General features: G+C 36.7%; 1 protein-coding gene across 2 annotated transcripts in view; it reads left to right on the top strand.

Annotated features, from left to right (window-relative positions):
* Positions 1–14,971, top strand: part of TTC7B (tetratricopeptide repeat domain 7B) — a 129,219-nt gene that overhangs the window by 44,188 nt on the left and 70,060 nt on the right. For both annotated transcript variants that reach the window (XM_009885595.1, XM_009885594.1), the window contains exons 8-12: positions 1,657–1,794; positions 6,237–6,320; positions 7,540–7,644; positions 10,139–10,256; positions 10,453–10,510. In XM_009885595.1, the coding sequence (XP_009883897.1) occupies positions 1,657–1,794; positions 6,237–6,320; positions 7,540–7,644; positions 10,139–10,256; positions 10,453–10,510 (503 nt within the window). The remainder of the gene's footprint in view (positions 1–1,656; positions 1,795–6,236; positions 6,321–7,539; positions 7,645–10,138; positions 10,257–10,452; positions 10,511–14,971) is intronic.

A 14,971-nucleotide genomic window follows, 5' to 3' on the forward strand; every position in this document is an offset into this window, starting at 1 on the left:
CTGCTCCCATTTGCCTTATGCATCAAGTGTGTATCGTAAGTGTGGCTGTCTGCCACATTGCAGTTTAACTAATTGTCACGTTATTGTGTCTGAGACCATGGTAGTTCTGAAACACTGAGCACTTAAGTTTGTACATACATTCTGTTCTATAATTATGCAGAAAATTGTTGTTCAAATATATAAAATACCTTTAATACATACAAGGCATCCTCTCCTGTAGTACTGCTTTGGCATTGTCAGCCATTTTTTCACAAGAAGTGCTAGTTCATAGCTTGTTCTGTACTTGCAAGGAATTGAGTCAAATAGTGATTAAATATGAAGTTAAAAAGGAAGTTCTTGAAGCCGACTAAATATTTACGTAGTGTAGAAAGGAAAAGCCAAAGACTTGTTGATCAGAGTCAAGCAAAATGTCTCTTTCGGGGTGTGTGTGCAAGGGTGTGTGTTTTCAAACCAAGCTGTGGATTATTCAGTTAATTCCTGAAATGTCTGTGCATTTTCACTCCATGTATCTCCGAAAATTTCTTTCAGTATTATATTAGTTTGATTTTAAAGATGTATTGAGTATGTTCAGAGCTTAAGATGTTATCCGGTTAAAGCAGAGAAACAATTTATTATCCCTTAATGTGTATCATTCCTTGCCTCTGAAAAAGGGGGAAATAAGTAAATTTAGTACATTTAAGTAAATTTATTACGGGGGCTATGCCCTGTGTAGTTAAAAAAAAAGAAAAGGGAGGAGGAGAAGAGAGAAGGATCTTTAACTTCTGACTTCAAACTACCAGATATACTAGCATTTCTACCAATGGGAATATTAAACATCAAGAAATCTAGAAATAGATAAAATATCAAGATAAAGTATTTTCAGAGGTTTGATGATATAGTGGGAGTAGTACTGGGTAGCTTAGTATAGGTAGTGTTAGCTAGTGGGAGTTCTGAATTTTATCCTTTGCTCTTTAACAAGGTTTCTCTGTGAACGTGGTCAATTCATTTAATCCAGTTCTAGCTCAGCTTTCTTCCTTCTCAAAAGCAAAAGTTTAATTAAGGAATTAGGTTTGCAATGTGCCTTTCACTAAAGAGGATTCAATGTACCAAGCCTGACTGCAAGCACGGCCCGATTCCAGACCTGAGCTCAGAACCAGGGACTCGGTTCTCACTGGTAACTCCCGAATGTGATCGTGTGGCTATCCTGGGGCAGGTGACCACTCACGAGTGAGAGGATAGTGTCATAATGTTAGGAAGAAAAAAGAAATTGATTACCTTATTTTACAAAAGCTGGAATAGAGGATTTGAAGATCCTTCTAAGGTGTTTTACTAGCATACAAAAAATAAAATTGAATTTTAAAAGATGAATATACATTATATTAAAACCCCCACTTATTTGGTTTCTGAAAGCTCTTCAATAATTTTAAGTACATTACCTAATTTATGTAATAAGAATTAAGTAATTAAAAATAGATTCATATAGAAACATAAATCTTGCCACTAATCTATAAAATTAGTGATTTTTGCTCTCTATAAATCAATAGCAGATACTATCTCTCTGTATCACCTATATCAACTGCTGACTGTCAATCTGAGTAGAACAGTAGTTACTTGAGCAAAAATATATGTTGGATTACAGCAGCTGACTCTGTTTCTTTTTGTTGTTGTATGTTTCAGGCTAACCGTGATGCTGTACTGAGCAGAATACCAGAACACAAAAATGATCGGATCATCAGTTTGCAAAGTGCATCTGTAGTCTATGATTTACTTACTATAGCCTTGGGAAGAAGAGGCCAATATGAAATGCTCTCAGAGGTTTGTTTATAATAGTGAATATTCAACTGTGTCTTCGTTGCATATTTCTGTTAATCACATTAATTGTGGTAGTACTTAAGGCCTAAACAATTATAGGACACTGTCATTCTGACTACTGTATAAATACAGTAGCTAGTTCCCACCCCAAAAAGTTCACCATCATAAATTTATAAAAATGACTTGAAGTGGTCAAGCACAGAAATTGTGTGAAAAGTGTGGGAAATGTTTAATAGCACAGAAATTCACGTGTTTTTAGGCGGGGAGGCATAGGTCTGCTTAAAAGGATACACATTAAATGGAGACAGCAGGAAATAAACTTGGAAAGGTAACTCTGATTTATTTTTTCTGTAAGCAGCTGACAACCTTTCCTTTTTATATACTAGCCTAGGAACTAGGCAGGAGTAGTATAGCCCTGAATTCCAAGTCTGATTCTTTTATTTTGTCTGTGGTGTCATTGTGTTTGGTTGGGGTTTTTTTGTGGGTTTTTTTGGTCTTTTTTTTAAATGTTAAACAACCATTATATAGATGGGACCATCACAGGTTCCTGGGATTCTTCCACTGTCTCCTTTGGGACACTTTGGCTATACTTTGATAATACATGCAACTTCTTGTTTGCAATTCTTCTTCCCTTCCTTAATAGAGAAGGGGTTTTTTTGCTTCACCAGGAGAGCTAGAGGTATCTCTGTTCTTAGCCATGTATCTTGAAGTCTAGGACATTACCCTGAAGGATAGGAGGAAAGTCTTGTAGTCTGCTCCCATGGAGAAGGGCATAGAGTTTGGTTCCTTCACTGCTTGTCTGATTGATTTAGCCCGTGTAGCTGACAGACAAGTACCTCTACCTGTTCCTTTTCCCTGTGGACAGTTGGATTTCCCTGAGCACAGTTGGATGTTCTAACTAAAGGAAGACATTTTGACTTGACTTAATCTCTTGATTTCAGTGCCTTTTAGAAGTTGCTTGTTCTAGTGGTGATCTTGGTTACAGACAAACGCAGAAACACGAGTATCTGGAAAGTTAAAGAGTCTCCATGTTTGACTAGCTTCTTGGTTGAGGGGTTTTAGCCACTGCCTTGGGCTTTGACACCTGAAGTCTACCTAAGGCTTGTTTTAATGTCTTTTCTTGTTCTTTTTTTAATCTGGGTCTAGCACCTTCGTAGTTTTATTCCATCAAAACTGTATATATATTCTTTTGAAATGTTCTCTTTGAAAAACAGAAAATAATTATTATGTTTGAAAAATACTTTTCAATACAGAATAATTAAAGTGTATTTATTATATGCCCATGAAGGGTGTATTCTGAAGATGAAAAAAAAAAAACATCATATGAAGGCCTAGTGTAATAGACAATAGTTATTTTAGCATACAGATACTCTAGATATACAGCTGCAGCAGGAGTTTATCAGGAAATGGTCAGAACATCTCATTTGTTCCAGTTCTTGTCATCCAAAGCACTGTGGAAAACATAGACTTAAGAAAGCTCTTACAGTTTTGTTAGTGGTTAGAGATATCTGCCCTTAAGTCCTGCAGCCCATAGTCTGAAAGTTTTATAATTTAAAGTATTACAGTAAACACATTCAGAAATGTAAAAACATTCTGTTCAGTTATGTAATAGGCATATAATTTTTCACTGGCTTCATTCTCCGTGAGCTAATTAAGATTGCTCTAGGGTAGCTGTTGTAGCTTCAAGTCAGAAAGCACCATTATTCTAACTGCAGAAATGGTATTCACCCACCAGTTCCAATATCTTGTTATTATCATCTTACGGTTTAGCTGTAGCTGATTACTTACAGAAGTAGTTAGTTCTGATAAAGAACATGAAATGAGCAAAAATCTGTCTCATCCTTGTTAAACTGTTCTAATGCTGAGTCATGTTCTTCATTGAAAAGGTCTCATTTCTTCATGGAGTTTGTATACAATGGCCTTGCAATTTCTTACGGCTTCTTCAACTAGATCAAAGACCTTTTCTACTGTCATAATCCTTTTCTAAACAAAAGGACTCTGCCTGTCATCAAGTTGTTTTTTAAGCTTTGTAGGATATGACATATTAAGCTTAGTGATGTCCTACTAGGAGAGATGTTTTCCAGACCAGAAATTTTCCTAGATATTCATCTTTCAACTCTCTAACTTCAAGCATATTCTTTTCAGGAGGAGATCATAGTGCTAAGCAACAAAATGCAGTAATGCGTTCCGCATTACCTGTCTGTATAGTGATTTATGATTATTCACAAGGCAGTATCAATAGTTGCATTTCTGCCTTTCAGGAGAGGGTTTGTGCTGAATGTGTTTTCAATTAGTTAAGTCAATTGCCTTTGTCCTGAACGTTACCTTAACTTGCAGTTTTCCAGGGTACTATTGCTTGTTATTTATTTCTCACTGATTTCTTGATGAAGCCTGTTGCTCTTTAAAATTACTTGTTGTTACTTGGTTCAGAAGAGCCCAGTTTATAAGGTGTTCATATTGTTGCATAGGTCCCATACACATATATGCACATTTATCCCTTACCCCTGCACATGCTAACCACCGATTTTGTGATCTTGTGAAGACAAAAAAAACCTGTCATGCAGCTTGTCACATTTCGTACTGAATGAAGCCAAGTAAATAGAACTTGAAGTCAAGGAAAAAAAAAATAAATCAGTAAACAGATCATTAGTACATTGAAACTCAAGCCTTTTAGAATAATCTACTATTGTGTCCTGTGTCCCTATAGTTACAAAATTATAAAAACTTGAAGTATCAACTTCTCCAACTTCTTTACTTTCTGCCAGTTAGAATTGGCAATTAATTTTTAATTAAGCAAGGCCTAGAAAATAAGATTTTTATTTTACTAGTTGTGAACAAGTACCTCTATATAATTAATGCACATGCATCCATGTATTAATATGTAAAAATGGGAGAAGAAAGTATGATTAGGCAGCCTGAAAAGTTAGAAACATATTTTGACTTTAAATATTAAGTTTCCACGCACCACTTGTTTGTGTGAATCTCTGGGATTATACAGCTGCTGTAGGTCAGGGTTCTGGAATAAGTGCTAAAATTACTTAAATAATACGTAAAACACTGGTATCAAAACAGGTAGAGTGAATTGTATTTGAAAGTGCATTTGAAAAGATAAGCCTGAATTCATTCTCCTTCATTTAGAGGCACTCAGGTTAGCACATAGCTGTACTAATTGATGGGGAGGGAGAGAGGGATTCAGCAACTTCTGTTTTCTGCCAAGTTCATGGAGGGGGGTGGAGGCACCTCTGCAAAGTATCCAAAGTAAGAGGAGAAGACATCACACATAACTTACCTACTTGTTTCTTGCTGTGACCTTTTTGCTTCCACTGGAAAGAAAGTCCAATAGGAAAATAAACCCCGTGTTGGTTTTCTTAATAGAAATTTAATTAACTTACTATATATACAATCTGAAGATGAACTTTTAAAACAGTATTAGAAAAAAATTGGGTTTAGAAAGTTCATTGCTTTATAATCATTTAATAAAAATTCTATTTAGCAATAGTATTGATACTGAACATTGTGTAGTAGCAAAAATTCCAGCATACATTATTTACATGTAGCAAATAATGCAGTCCTCGTATTTGTTTTGTTTCATCCTGAGGGCTGTTCTTTGTTTCAGGTTCTGTTAAAGTATAGGAACATGCTACACGCTTGGTTGTGCTTTCTGTAATGTTAAGGCTGAGTCTGAATGTGAAAAATAATTTATGGTATTACAGTTTAGCATATATGTTGTAGCTATCAGAGCAGAGAAGCTGCTTCGTGTAATTGGACTCTGCAGACTAGAAAGTTAATTGCTAAATCAATTTAGTCCAGAAAAGTGTTGCACCTTTCTACTCTCTGGAGCTGGCCTGATTAGTAAAAATGAGCGTAGCAAAATGAAATAATTCTTCTTGACAACAGCAGATACGAAACCTTCAAAATTAGCATATAATGCTAATTTAATATATTTAATCTCAGTATAGTAATAATCAGTTTCCTTTTGGCATTCAGTTATTAAGTTGAAAATCTGCCCAGAATATTGAGTGTAAAGTTCTTAAAAACAGAAATAGTACTGTCAGGTGAATCTTCCCCTCCCTTTTAAGCGGTGCCATTGCTTGTTAAGTATTCACAATTTAGGAAGAGTGTGTGTACAGTTTTCCCTTTCGCTTAAGCCTTTTGCAGCTGGTACCTTGAGTAAGCTGGTATTTATCATTCCTTCTTTCAGACTAAATAGGACAGTACCAGCAGGGGTGTTTAAACAAACACAATAAATGGGAAATCAGTTTTCTGTTCAATTCTTTTTTTCTATATAGAATTTGGCAACTGTTTTCACTTAACTTACTTGAATGATTTAAATTTTTAATTACATGTATTTTAGGTCTGAGTCTATAAGAAAACTTTTATACTGGTTTATCTTCTTAATAATTGAAGAACGTGCCCTTAAATAACAATTTTCCCCCCAAAATTAGTGTTTAGAAAGAGCCATGAAGTTTGCGTTTGAAGAGTTCCATCTCTGGTATCAATTTGCATTGTCCTTGATGGCAGCAGGAAAAGTAAGTCTAATTTTTGGATGTAATTCTTCTATTGATGGCTTTTGATAACAACATTTGGCACTTCCTTAATTTTCATCTGTAGTGTTTCTGAAAATAATTCCAATCCTTAAATCAGCTAAGTATACTGTACTCCTGAATTTATGCCTAGTGCTGTACAAAGAATGTTGTTATTTCTATAGTTTCTAACTCAGGAAGACTGAAAGGTGGTGATAAGAACTATCTTGCCAACAAGCTTAAGCTAAGCTAATTAAATGTAAGTATTGAATTATACCAGATAATATTATCCAGTAACAACTTAAGTGCCGTTTTCATGAATGAAATTTACACTTAGGTACAAATTAACACTGATTCATGATGCTTCTGCTTCTTTTTTTTTTTTCTTTGGGAATTTCTGACTGTGCCTTTTTTTAATATCTTTGAGTCTTTGAGACTGTGTAATCAGTGAGGTGGATTTTTTTTTCCTAATTTTATATAACCTAGGAACTTATGTTATCAGATGCAATCTTCTATTTTCAGTTCTTTTTGCCTTTCCCTGTCATGTTACAGAAAATAAATCGCATTCATTATGTAATGTAAACAATACTATTTTTTCTAAAAGATCGTTCTTGGTGGGGTAATTTGCTTATCTTCAGTATGGGGGAAAGGAATGATTTGTATTTTCTTTAGAAAATATTTTTAGAAGCACATTGGTTCTGAAGAGGCTTGATTCTTCCCATTCTCTGTTTACTTTTCCTTATCTTCTAAACTGTGATTAGATGGAGGCAAGTGAATTAAAAAAAGAGGAGCAGTGCCAGTCTGTTATACAATCTTATATCAGAGCTTTTCCTAAGTGCTGTTTAGACCACTAAAACACTGCTTGTTCTGAAGACTGTCCTGTTCCTGCTCTTTCATTTGCCTGGCTCAAATGTGAGCTTACAGGCCTGGCAAAGTTTGAAATGCATCTCAAAACTGTTTTCTGAATCATGTGCCATTGGAATTACATTCTGGGCAAATGTCTCACTGTAGACACTTGATGATAGTTCATAGGGGTTAAATAACAACACCAGTGCCTAAAGACTTCTGTTTCACTTGCATGAGGAATTGTGACAAATTGTCAACACGATGTCTAGTGATGTCTCCTTCACCTGGGAAAAATAAAGTAAATTATAGGAATAGAAATCTTCTATCTGTGAAACATATTTATGCTTTTAGTAATTTCAATGGAAAATGTTTTTAACAGTCTGCTCGAGCTGTTAAAGTCTTGAAGGAGTGTATACGTTTGAAACCAGATGATGCAACTATTCCACTTCTTGCTGCAAAGCTCTGTATGGGATCTCTCCACTGGGTAAGCTTTGCCACTCTCTGTCTTTTTGGCAAGAACTGTGCTAAAATGCAACAAAATCTTGGTTTAGGGATGTAGTATATACTTTAGCACGGTGACTACATCCACTCGGTCATCTCTAAAAATACAGCACAGACACGTATATGCACATGTACGTCCCTGTTTGCATGGCTAATTTAAAATATTTGACAGCAATGTTTATGTTTATCAAGGTTAGCATATCCTGATACTGATCTAAGACATGTACAAAATGTATTAGAAACTGAAACATTGTTGGCATACATAGATTAAAAATGCAACTTAGGCTTCTGTTTCCTCTGTGCAAGAGGAAAATAACTTTGGAAGATAATGAGACAAATCATTTATGCAAGAGAGTCTTCAGGTGATGCCATGTTTGCAGGCAGCTGGGGTTTATGAATTCCTTAGTAGGGAATGTGTCCTTTGAAAAGTGTTACTTCAGTTGTATTTTAGATACACCAATTTTAAAGTTATCCATACAAAAACCATTAAGGTGATCAAAGATTATCATGTGGTTTTCAAGATACATGTGTAATTTTTAGGAGAACTAGTATATTTTTAAAAGGACGAAAATAAGAGGGAAAAGTCACAATCAGAAATTGAAAAAATAGCACAGTAGCAGAAACATGACTTGTTGAGGCTGACAAAAATACAGTCTTAGTAATTAATGTAGATCCTGGTTCTGTAAATTGTTCCCTATGGATTGACTCCATATGGAGTAGCTCACTGTACTTAGCATTTACGTTTACTGGAAAGGATTCAAATGTTATTTTTTTCTTTCTAGATTGTTAAATAGTGTGCTAGCATGGGTGTGCAGTTAAACCATGATCTTTTACATGTTTCTTTATTTATGAGTTTACATACATTCAGCAGTAGTGTATGCGATGCAGAATTCTGCATGGCTGTACTTTTTCCTAAAGAAATGGTTCATGGGGCAAGAACTCTATTTAAGAAATGCAAAAATGGTAGATCGTAGAATCATAGAATAGTTTGGGTTGGAAGGGACCTTTAGAGGTCATCTAGTCCAACGCCTCTGCAATGAGCCGGGACATCTTCAACTACATCAGGTTGCTCAGAGCCCTGTCCAGCCTGAACCTGAATGTTTCCAGGGATGGGGCATCTCCCACCTCTCTGGTGAACCTGTTCCAGTGTTCCACCACCCTCACTGTAAAAAAATTCTTCTGTATATTAAGTCTAAATCTACCCTCTTTTAGTATAAAGCCATTAGCCCTTGTCCTATTGCAACAGGCCCTGCTAAAATTTGTTCCCATCTTTCTTATAAGCCCCATTTAAGTACTGAAAGGCTACAATGAGGTCTCCCCAGAACCTTCTCTTCTCCAGGCTGAACAACCCCAGCTCTTTCAGCCTGTCCTCATAGGAGAGGTGCTCCAGCCCTGTGATCCTTTTTGTGGCCCTCCTCTGGACCTGCTCCAACGGTTTTGTGTCTTTCTGGTGTTGAGAGCTCCGGAGCTGGACGTGGTACTCCAGGGAGGGGTCTCACCAGGGTGGAGTAGTGGCAGAATCCCCTCCCTTGGCCTGCTGGCCACCCTTCTTTTGATGCAGACCTGGACACGGTTAGCTTTCTGGGCTGCTGTTGCACATTGTTGGCTTATGCCCAGCTTTTCATCCACCAGCACCCCCAAGTCCTTCTCCACAGGGCTGCTTGCAATCCCTTCATCCCCCAGCCTGTATTGATAGCGGGGGTTGCCTCGACCCAGGTAGAGGTTCCTGCACTCGTCCTTGTTGAATCTCATGAGGTTCATACAGGCCCGCTTCTTGAACTTGTCCCTCGGGTGTCAATTGCACCACTCAGCTTGGTGTTGTCTGCAAACTTGCTGAGGGTGCACTTGATCCCACTGTCTGTGTCACTGATGAAGATATTGAACAGTACTGGTCCCAATACGGCCCCTGAGGGACACTACTTGTGCCTGATCTCCACTTGGACATTGAGCCATTGACCACTACACTCCAAATGTGACCGTCCAACCAATTCCTCATCCACGAAATCCATACCTCTCCAATTTAGAGAGAAGGATGTTTTAAGGGACAGTGTCAAAAGCCTTACAGATTCCAGATAGATGACGTCTGTAGCTCTTCCCCTGTCCACTGATGTAATCACTCCATCATAGAAGGTGACTAGATTGGTGAGGCATGACTTGCCCTTGGTGAAGTCATGCTTTACCAGATGGCATATATGGACCAGAAAAAAAAAATATAGGCAGAACCACAGCAAGTTTAGAATGACTTGTGTGTTATATGCCACAGTTTCTCTCAACCGTAGGAATGGGTGCTTCAGCTTAAAATCTGTGTTCTTTACTCAGTATTTAGCAGGAAAACTAAGTCTAATGAAAAACTAAGTAGTTCTTTCAAGTAACCGTGTCTGAGATTTCAACAGACTCAGTGTGTGTGCTTTCTTCTCGTTATAATGTAAGATTTTAGCTAGTTTTAGACTTACATGGATGTTTTATAATATTTTCAGTTGGAAGAAGCTGAAAGATTTGCCAAAACAGTTGTTGATCTTGGGGACAAAACATCAGAGTTCAAAGCAAAAGGCTACTTGGCACTGGGATTGACTTACAGTCTCCAGGCTACTGATGGTAAGATAAGAATAAACAGTCACATTTGGAGATTCCCACATTGCCTAAAAAAGGCTATCTGGCAGAATGCTAGACTTAAAATTAAAGCTTCTGTGTGCAACTATTTTTTCAGACAATGTATTAAAAGTTCTTCAATGAGTATGTGGAATGAAATCTTTTGATCTTGCATATCACTGATTAAATATATCCTTTTTAGCATCTTTGCGAGGGATGCAAGAGGTCTTGCAGAGAAAGGCTCTTCTTGCATTTCAGAGGTGAGTGGGTGTTAATCTTTTCATTTCATTCTGCTATATGTAGTGAAAGGCTTTTATTATGTGTTGAGAAGGGACTTGTAAAAGATTGTGTAATGAGGATTTCACCTCTGGGAGTCTCCCTTTATGAGTACAGAATGTATTTCTTTAGCATTTACTTCATCATTTTCTGTCAGAAATATCTAAATTGATTTCTAAGGATTTCCTTTTATTTAATTTTAAATACATTTGTGTTGCTCTAGTATAAAATATTTGCTCAAAGGAGTATTCTGTTCTGATCTAGAAGGGAAGATTGTATGATGCAAGGTTTCAAGCTATGGTTCAGTGTGATAGTGTTTCTAGAATAGTTGGTCACTGATCAGATTGTATAGGATGCTTTTTGCAATTATCTCTGTAGAGGCAGAGCAATAATTGAGGCCCTGCTGCTGTGAACGAGAGGCGAAATGCAGGTAGTAAGGTAGTAAGCTAGGCAGACAGGAAAATTTCTATCTGGGGTTTTAACAGCATAGGCAGTGGCAATGGAAATGCCCCGTCTTCCAGGTGTCTTACACAGAAGTAGTGCTGTTGGGGGTGACAAGTAGTTCATCCTCAAGGGTTTGTCTGTGCCAATGAAATGATGATAAACAGGCGAATGAGAGCATCTCTACCCTAATTATAGAAGAAACAAATATTGATTGCAAAGCTGGCAGAAGTGCATCTAAATATGTCTCTTTTTATGTTCACATACCCCTGAAAACCCTGCTTCAGCGAGGTAGGCCTGAATGCTTCAGAGAAACTGATTTGTGCATTAATGTGAATAAGAAGTCTCGGATTTTTGTTGGCGATTTTGTATCTGAGGGGATAGGGTTGAAAAAGTGTTTTGCAGGTAACTTTAGAGTGAGGCTGTTATGTATTGGTCCTTCCTTTTTCTGTCTTATCTTAACTCTGTATGTAAATATTTTTAACATATCTTTGCTCTTCCTGTTCCTTAATGGTTTTAATAGTTTTTATTACTTCAGCATTCTGATTCCATATTGAAACTGAACTTTATACCTGCTGGTTTATACCTCAGTTCCTCACCCATCCCTTTTATCACTGACTTTAATCATCACTGTTTCAAAAATACTGTGCTAATCATTTCTCTCCATTTCTACCCATTCACTACTTTTGAGTTTCTAATCATGAATTTCTTTCTTCTGCTGATTCTTTGAAACAGCAAGGGATGAAATGAACCGTAGCCTGAAGATAATTCATTCTAGTTCAGCGCCTGCTGACTCTACCCTCCAGTTTAGTACAGTGGTTCCCAAAATTCTGAGTCGTTCCCTGCTATTGATCTGTCTGGAAAATTTCAATTTTCTGAGGGTTGAGGTTGTGCAGTGTTTTGACCACCCATAAATATGAGGATGCTTTTATAGGTAACATACTACTTTTATTGTGGTAATATTTTGTTAGTTTGCTCTAGAAAAAGAATAAAGGGTTTGAGTTAAAAGAGAATAAGCAATGCACAATAGGTTAGGTGAACTGTTTTTCAAATGATATTCAGCTTCTCATCACTGTGAAATTACCCTTTCACACTTTCTATTCAAATATTGTTGCTTGGTTGTGTGTTATGTCGTCTTTCACCGAGGAACTTTTCTGTTTCATTCTCTACAGCTGACCAATTAGTCTCTTGATACCTTCTTAACTGTTTAGTTTCGAAGACTTCCTGTCAGCGAATAGTGCCAGCTGAAATCTGAAACCATATCTAGCATCTCTTAGTGAACCATTACGGATGTCCTTTAGCTCTATAGGTTGAGTGAAACTTCAGTTTTGTAATGATATGGAGCTTTGAAATATTTGTGCTAACTAGCAGAATATAAATTTATACACAGAAAGTCTTGGGAACATGAGGATTAATTGCATCTGCTTCCTGTGCATCTTTCTGATGCTTTGAGGTTTTCTTTGTTTTGTTTTGTTTTGTTTTTTTTTCTTCTTTCAGTTGATACAACATCCTAGAAACAATGTTTTGTATTTTTAAGTGCATGTTCTGGGGCATTGATGTTAAGTTATATATTCATCCTTTCTGCTGGCCTTTCTCAGAATGAACTTGTACATAGGCTTTTAATTAAAGTGTCTTTTGGAGGTTTCAGTAATGTGCAGGGTATATGTCTTCAAAACTGTAGTGAATTGCTAATACTGCTGTTAGTGATATTGCTGGTATGAGTAGCTTGGGCTCCACACAGAATCTTGAGTAGAATGGTTTGATCCTTGAAGAGAACGGAGTTTCTGCATCTCAAAAAGCCCATAGCTGTCTTCTAAGATAAGGGCAAAAGTATGTTTTGAAAGGTGAATGTTCTGCATATTAACTTGTTTTCCCACTTGCGTTCATAGAGAGACTTACACCTGATAAATCAGCTGCACTGGAAATACACTTCAGCATGGTTGATAATGTTGCTGGTTCCTTGTGTTGATAACATAGGTATAGGATGTTACCAAAAATGTGTTACCACAGAGTATGTTATGCTCAGCATACCAGAGTCATGCCCAGTTTCTCTTCCCACATATTAACAATAAAGGTTTTCCAGGGCTTGGAAGTTGAAATTCTCCATTCATCTCCTACACAGTTTATAAAGCGAGCGGCTGTACAGGACTTTGATGTACCAAGTTTTTTTGGTTTGGTTTTTTTTTTGTGGGTTTTTTAATCACTTACCTAGAGGACCAATTCCTGAAGAAATAGAGGTCCTGAAGAAATACAGTTATGTTTTGGATCCTTGCCTATGCCAGATTTCAAGGCTACCAGTTTGTGATAGTGGCCATTTGAGAACATGCTGCTTGTTGTCCTCACAGAGCGCTGAGGGGGTGTTTGTTTCACTAGCTTTTTTTTTTTTTTTTATTTGGAATACTTTCAGTGCTTTTCCTGTGGTTGGTGTGAATTGAAGTTTCACAGAACTCACCAAATGGTTTATAGATAGTAACAGCTTTATTCTTTCACTAGCTGAAGCTTGGGTGACTGAACAAGTACTCTCCAAGTTAAAATCTCTTGTTCTCACTTAGCCTTGCTTAATTTGTGAACTTAGATTTAAAAAAGGACTGGTCCTGGACCCTGTTAGGCTTTATAATTGACTCTAGGTAAATTTACCTTTATTTACTGGTAAAGTTAACAAAATATGAAACTGTCCCCTAATAACTTAAACTGCTTCAATACATGTTGGGTGTAGTTGCTAAACCAATGGAGCTGTCTCTTTGAACTTGAGAAGGCAGAAACGTGTAAGTTAAAAGCAGAAGGTTCCCTTTCTGGTTGTAATGACTTAAAGGTCAATTTTGTTCCTCCCTCCCAATGGAGACGAATCGTTAGATATTCTGAAGATGATTATGACACATCCTATTCCTAAATGAGTCTCCATTAAAAGAATGCAACAAATAAATAAAAAAAAGTTCCAGCCTTGCTGCCCAGTATTTACTACACATCATTTTGAGGTACATCCATAATTTTTTTTTCCTTATGCTTATGCATCCCCCCAAAAAAACCACCTTATCTTGCAGCAGAAAGATTGTATTACAGAGGAAAAATAGTAGAGTGTATTAAAAGAATACCTTCTGTAGGATAAGCGTTAAAATTAATAAGACAAAGTGTGTGCAATTTACCAAAACGTTAAAAACAAACGATCAATTTCAAAAAAGGTGGCAAAAAGTTCGTTCTTTGTTTTGGTAATTGGGTTTACTTGCAACAGCAGTAGTTACAAATATTTTGAGACTGAATAATTGCAAAACACTGCTGCTATTGGGCAGCTCAGCATTTTTGTGGACGGAAGTTACATTTATAAGATGACCATCAGCATAAACTGTCATCTGAACTTCCCAAGTAGGTTTGTGATGAGTCAGATTTCATGCTGCCTTTTACTATAATGCTATGATAAAGAAGCTGTCCAGACTAGACTTCTTTTGCATTGCTCTATAGCAAGGTGCTCTGCTAACTTTATCTCAAAGCAACTCAAAGCAAGAAGTAACTGGCTTCCTAGGAGGCTTAGTATGCTGGACTGAAAATGTGCTTAAACTTTGGGAGTGTGAAGAATAAACAAAGCTCTGATCTACTTTGCTGCTACTCTTCCTCTTTGAGTTCTATGCTTTAAACCATCCTGGTCCGGCTCGGTGTGATTGCTTGGGTACTTCTCGTGCAGATGACCATTCTTGTCTTTGAAGGCATACTGTTTGGGGGATTTTTTTTGTTTGTTCTGTTGTTTTTCCTTTTTGTAAGAAAACTCTACTTCTTGAATTTTTATTATAACTGTTCTTAGATAATTATATCTAGTGCTTGTTTAGGAGTATATTTTAATTGAAGAATCATTTTGTATGGCTCATTTTTAAGATTTATACTGCAATTACATAATTAATTTATATTAAAAATGACTTTTTAATGGCCCAAAGTTCTTCCTTTAAATCAAGGATGGTTAAGAAGTATGAGAAAAGTCACTGAAATGAACACTACTTATCAAAATATGAGCATAC

This window comes from Charadrius vociferus, unplaced genomic scaffold (genome assembly GCF_000708025.1).
Source record: "Charadrius vociferus isolate BGI_N301 unplaced genomic scaffold, ASM70802v2 scaffold355, whole genome shotgun sequence".
Lineage (NCBI taxonomy): Eukaryota > Metazoa > Chordata > Aves > Charadriiformes > Charadriidae > Charadrius > Charadrius vociferus.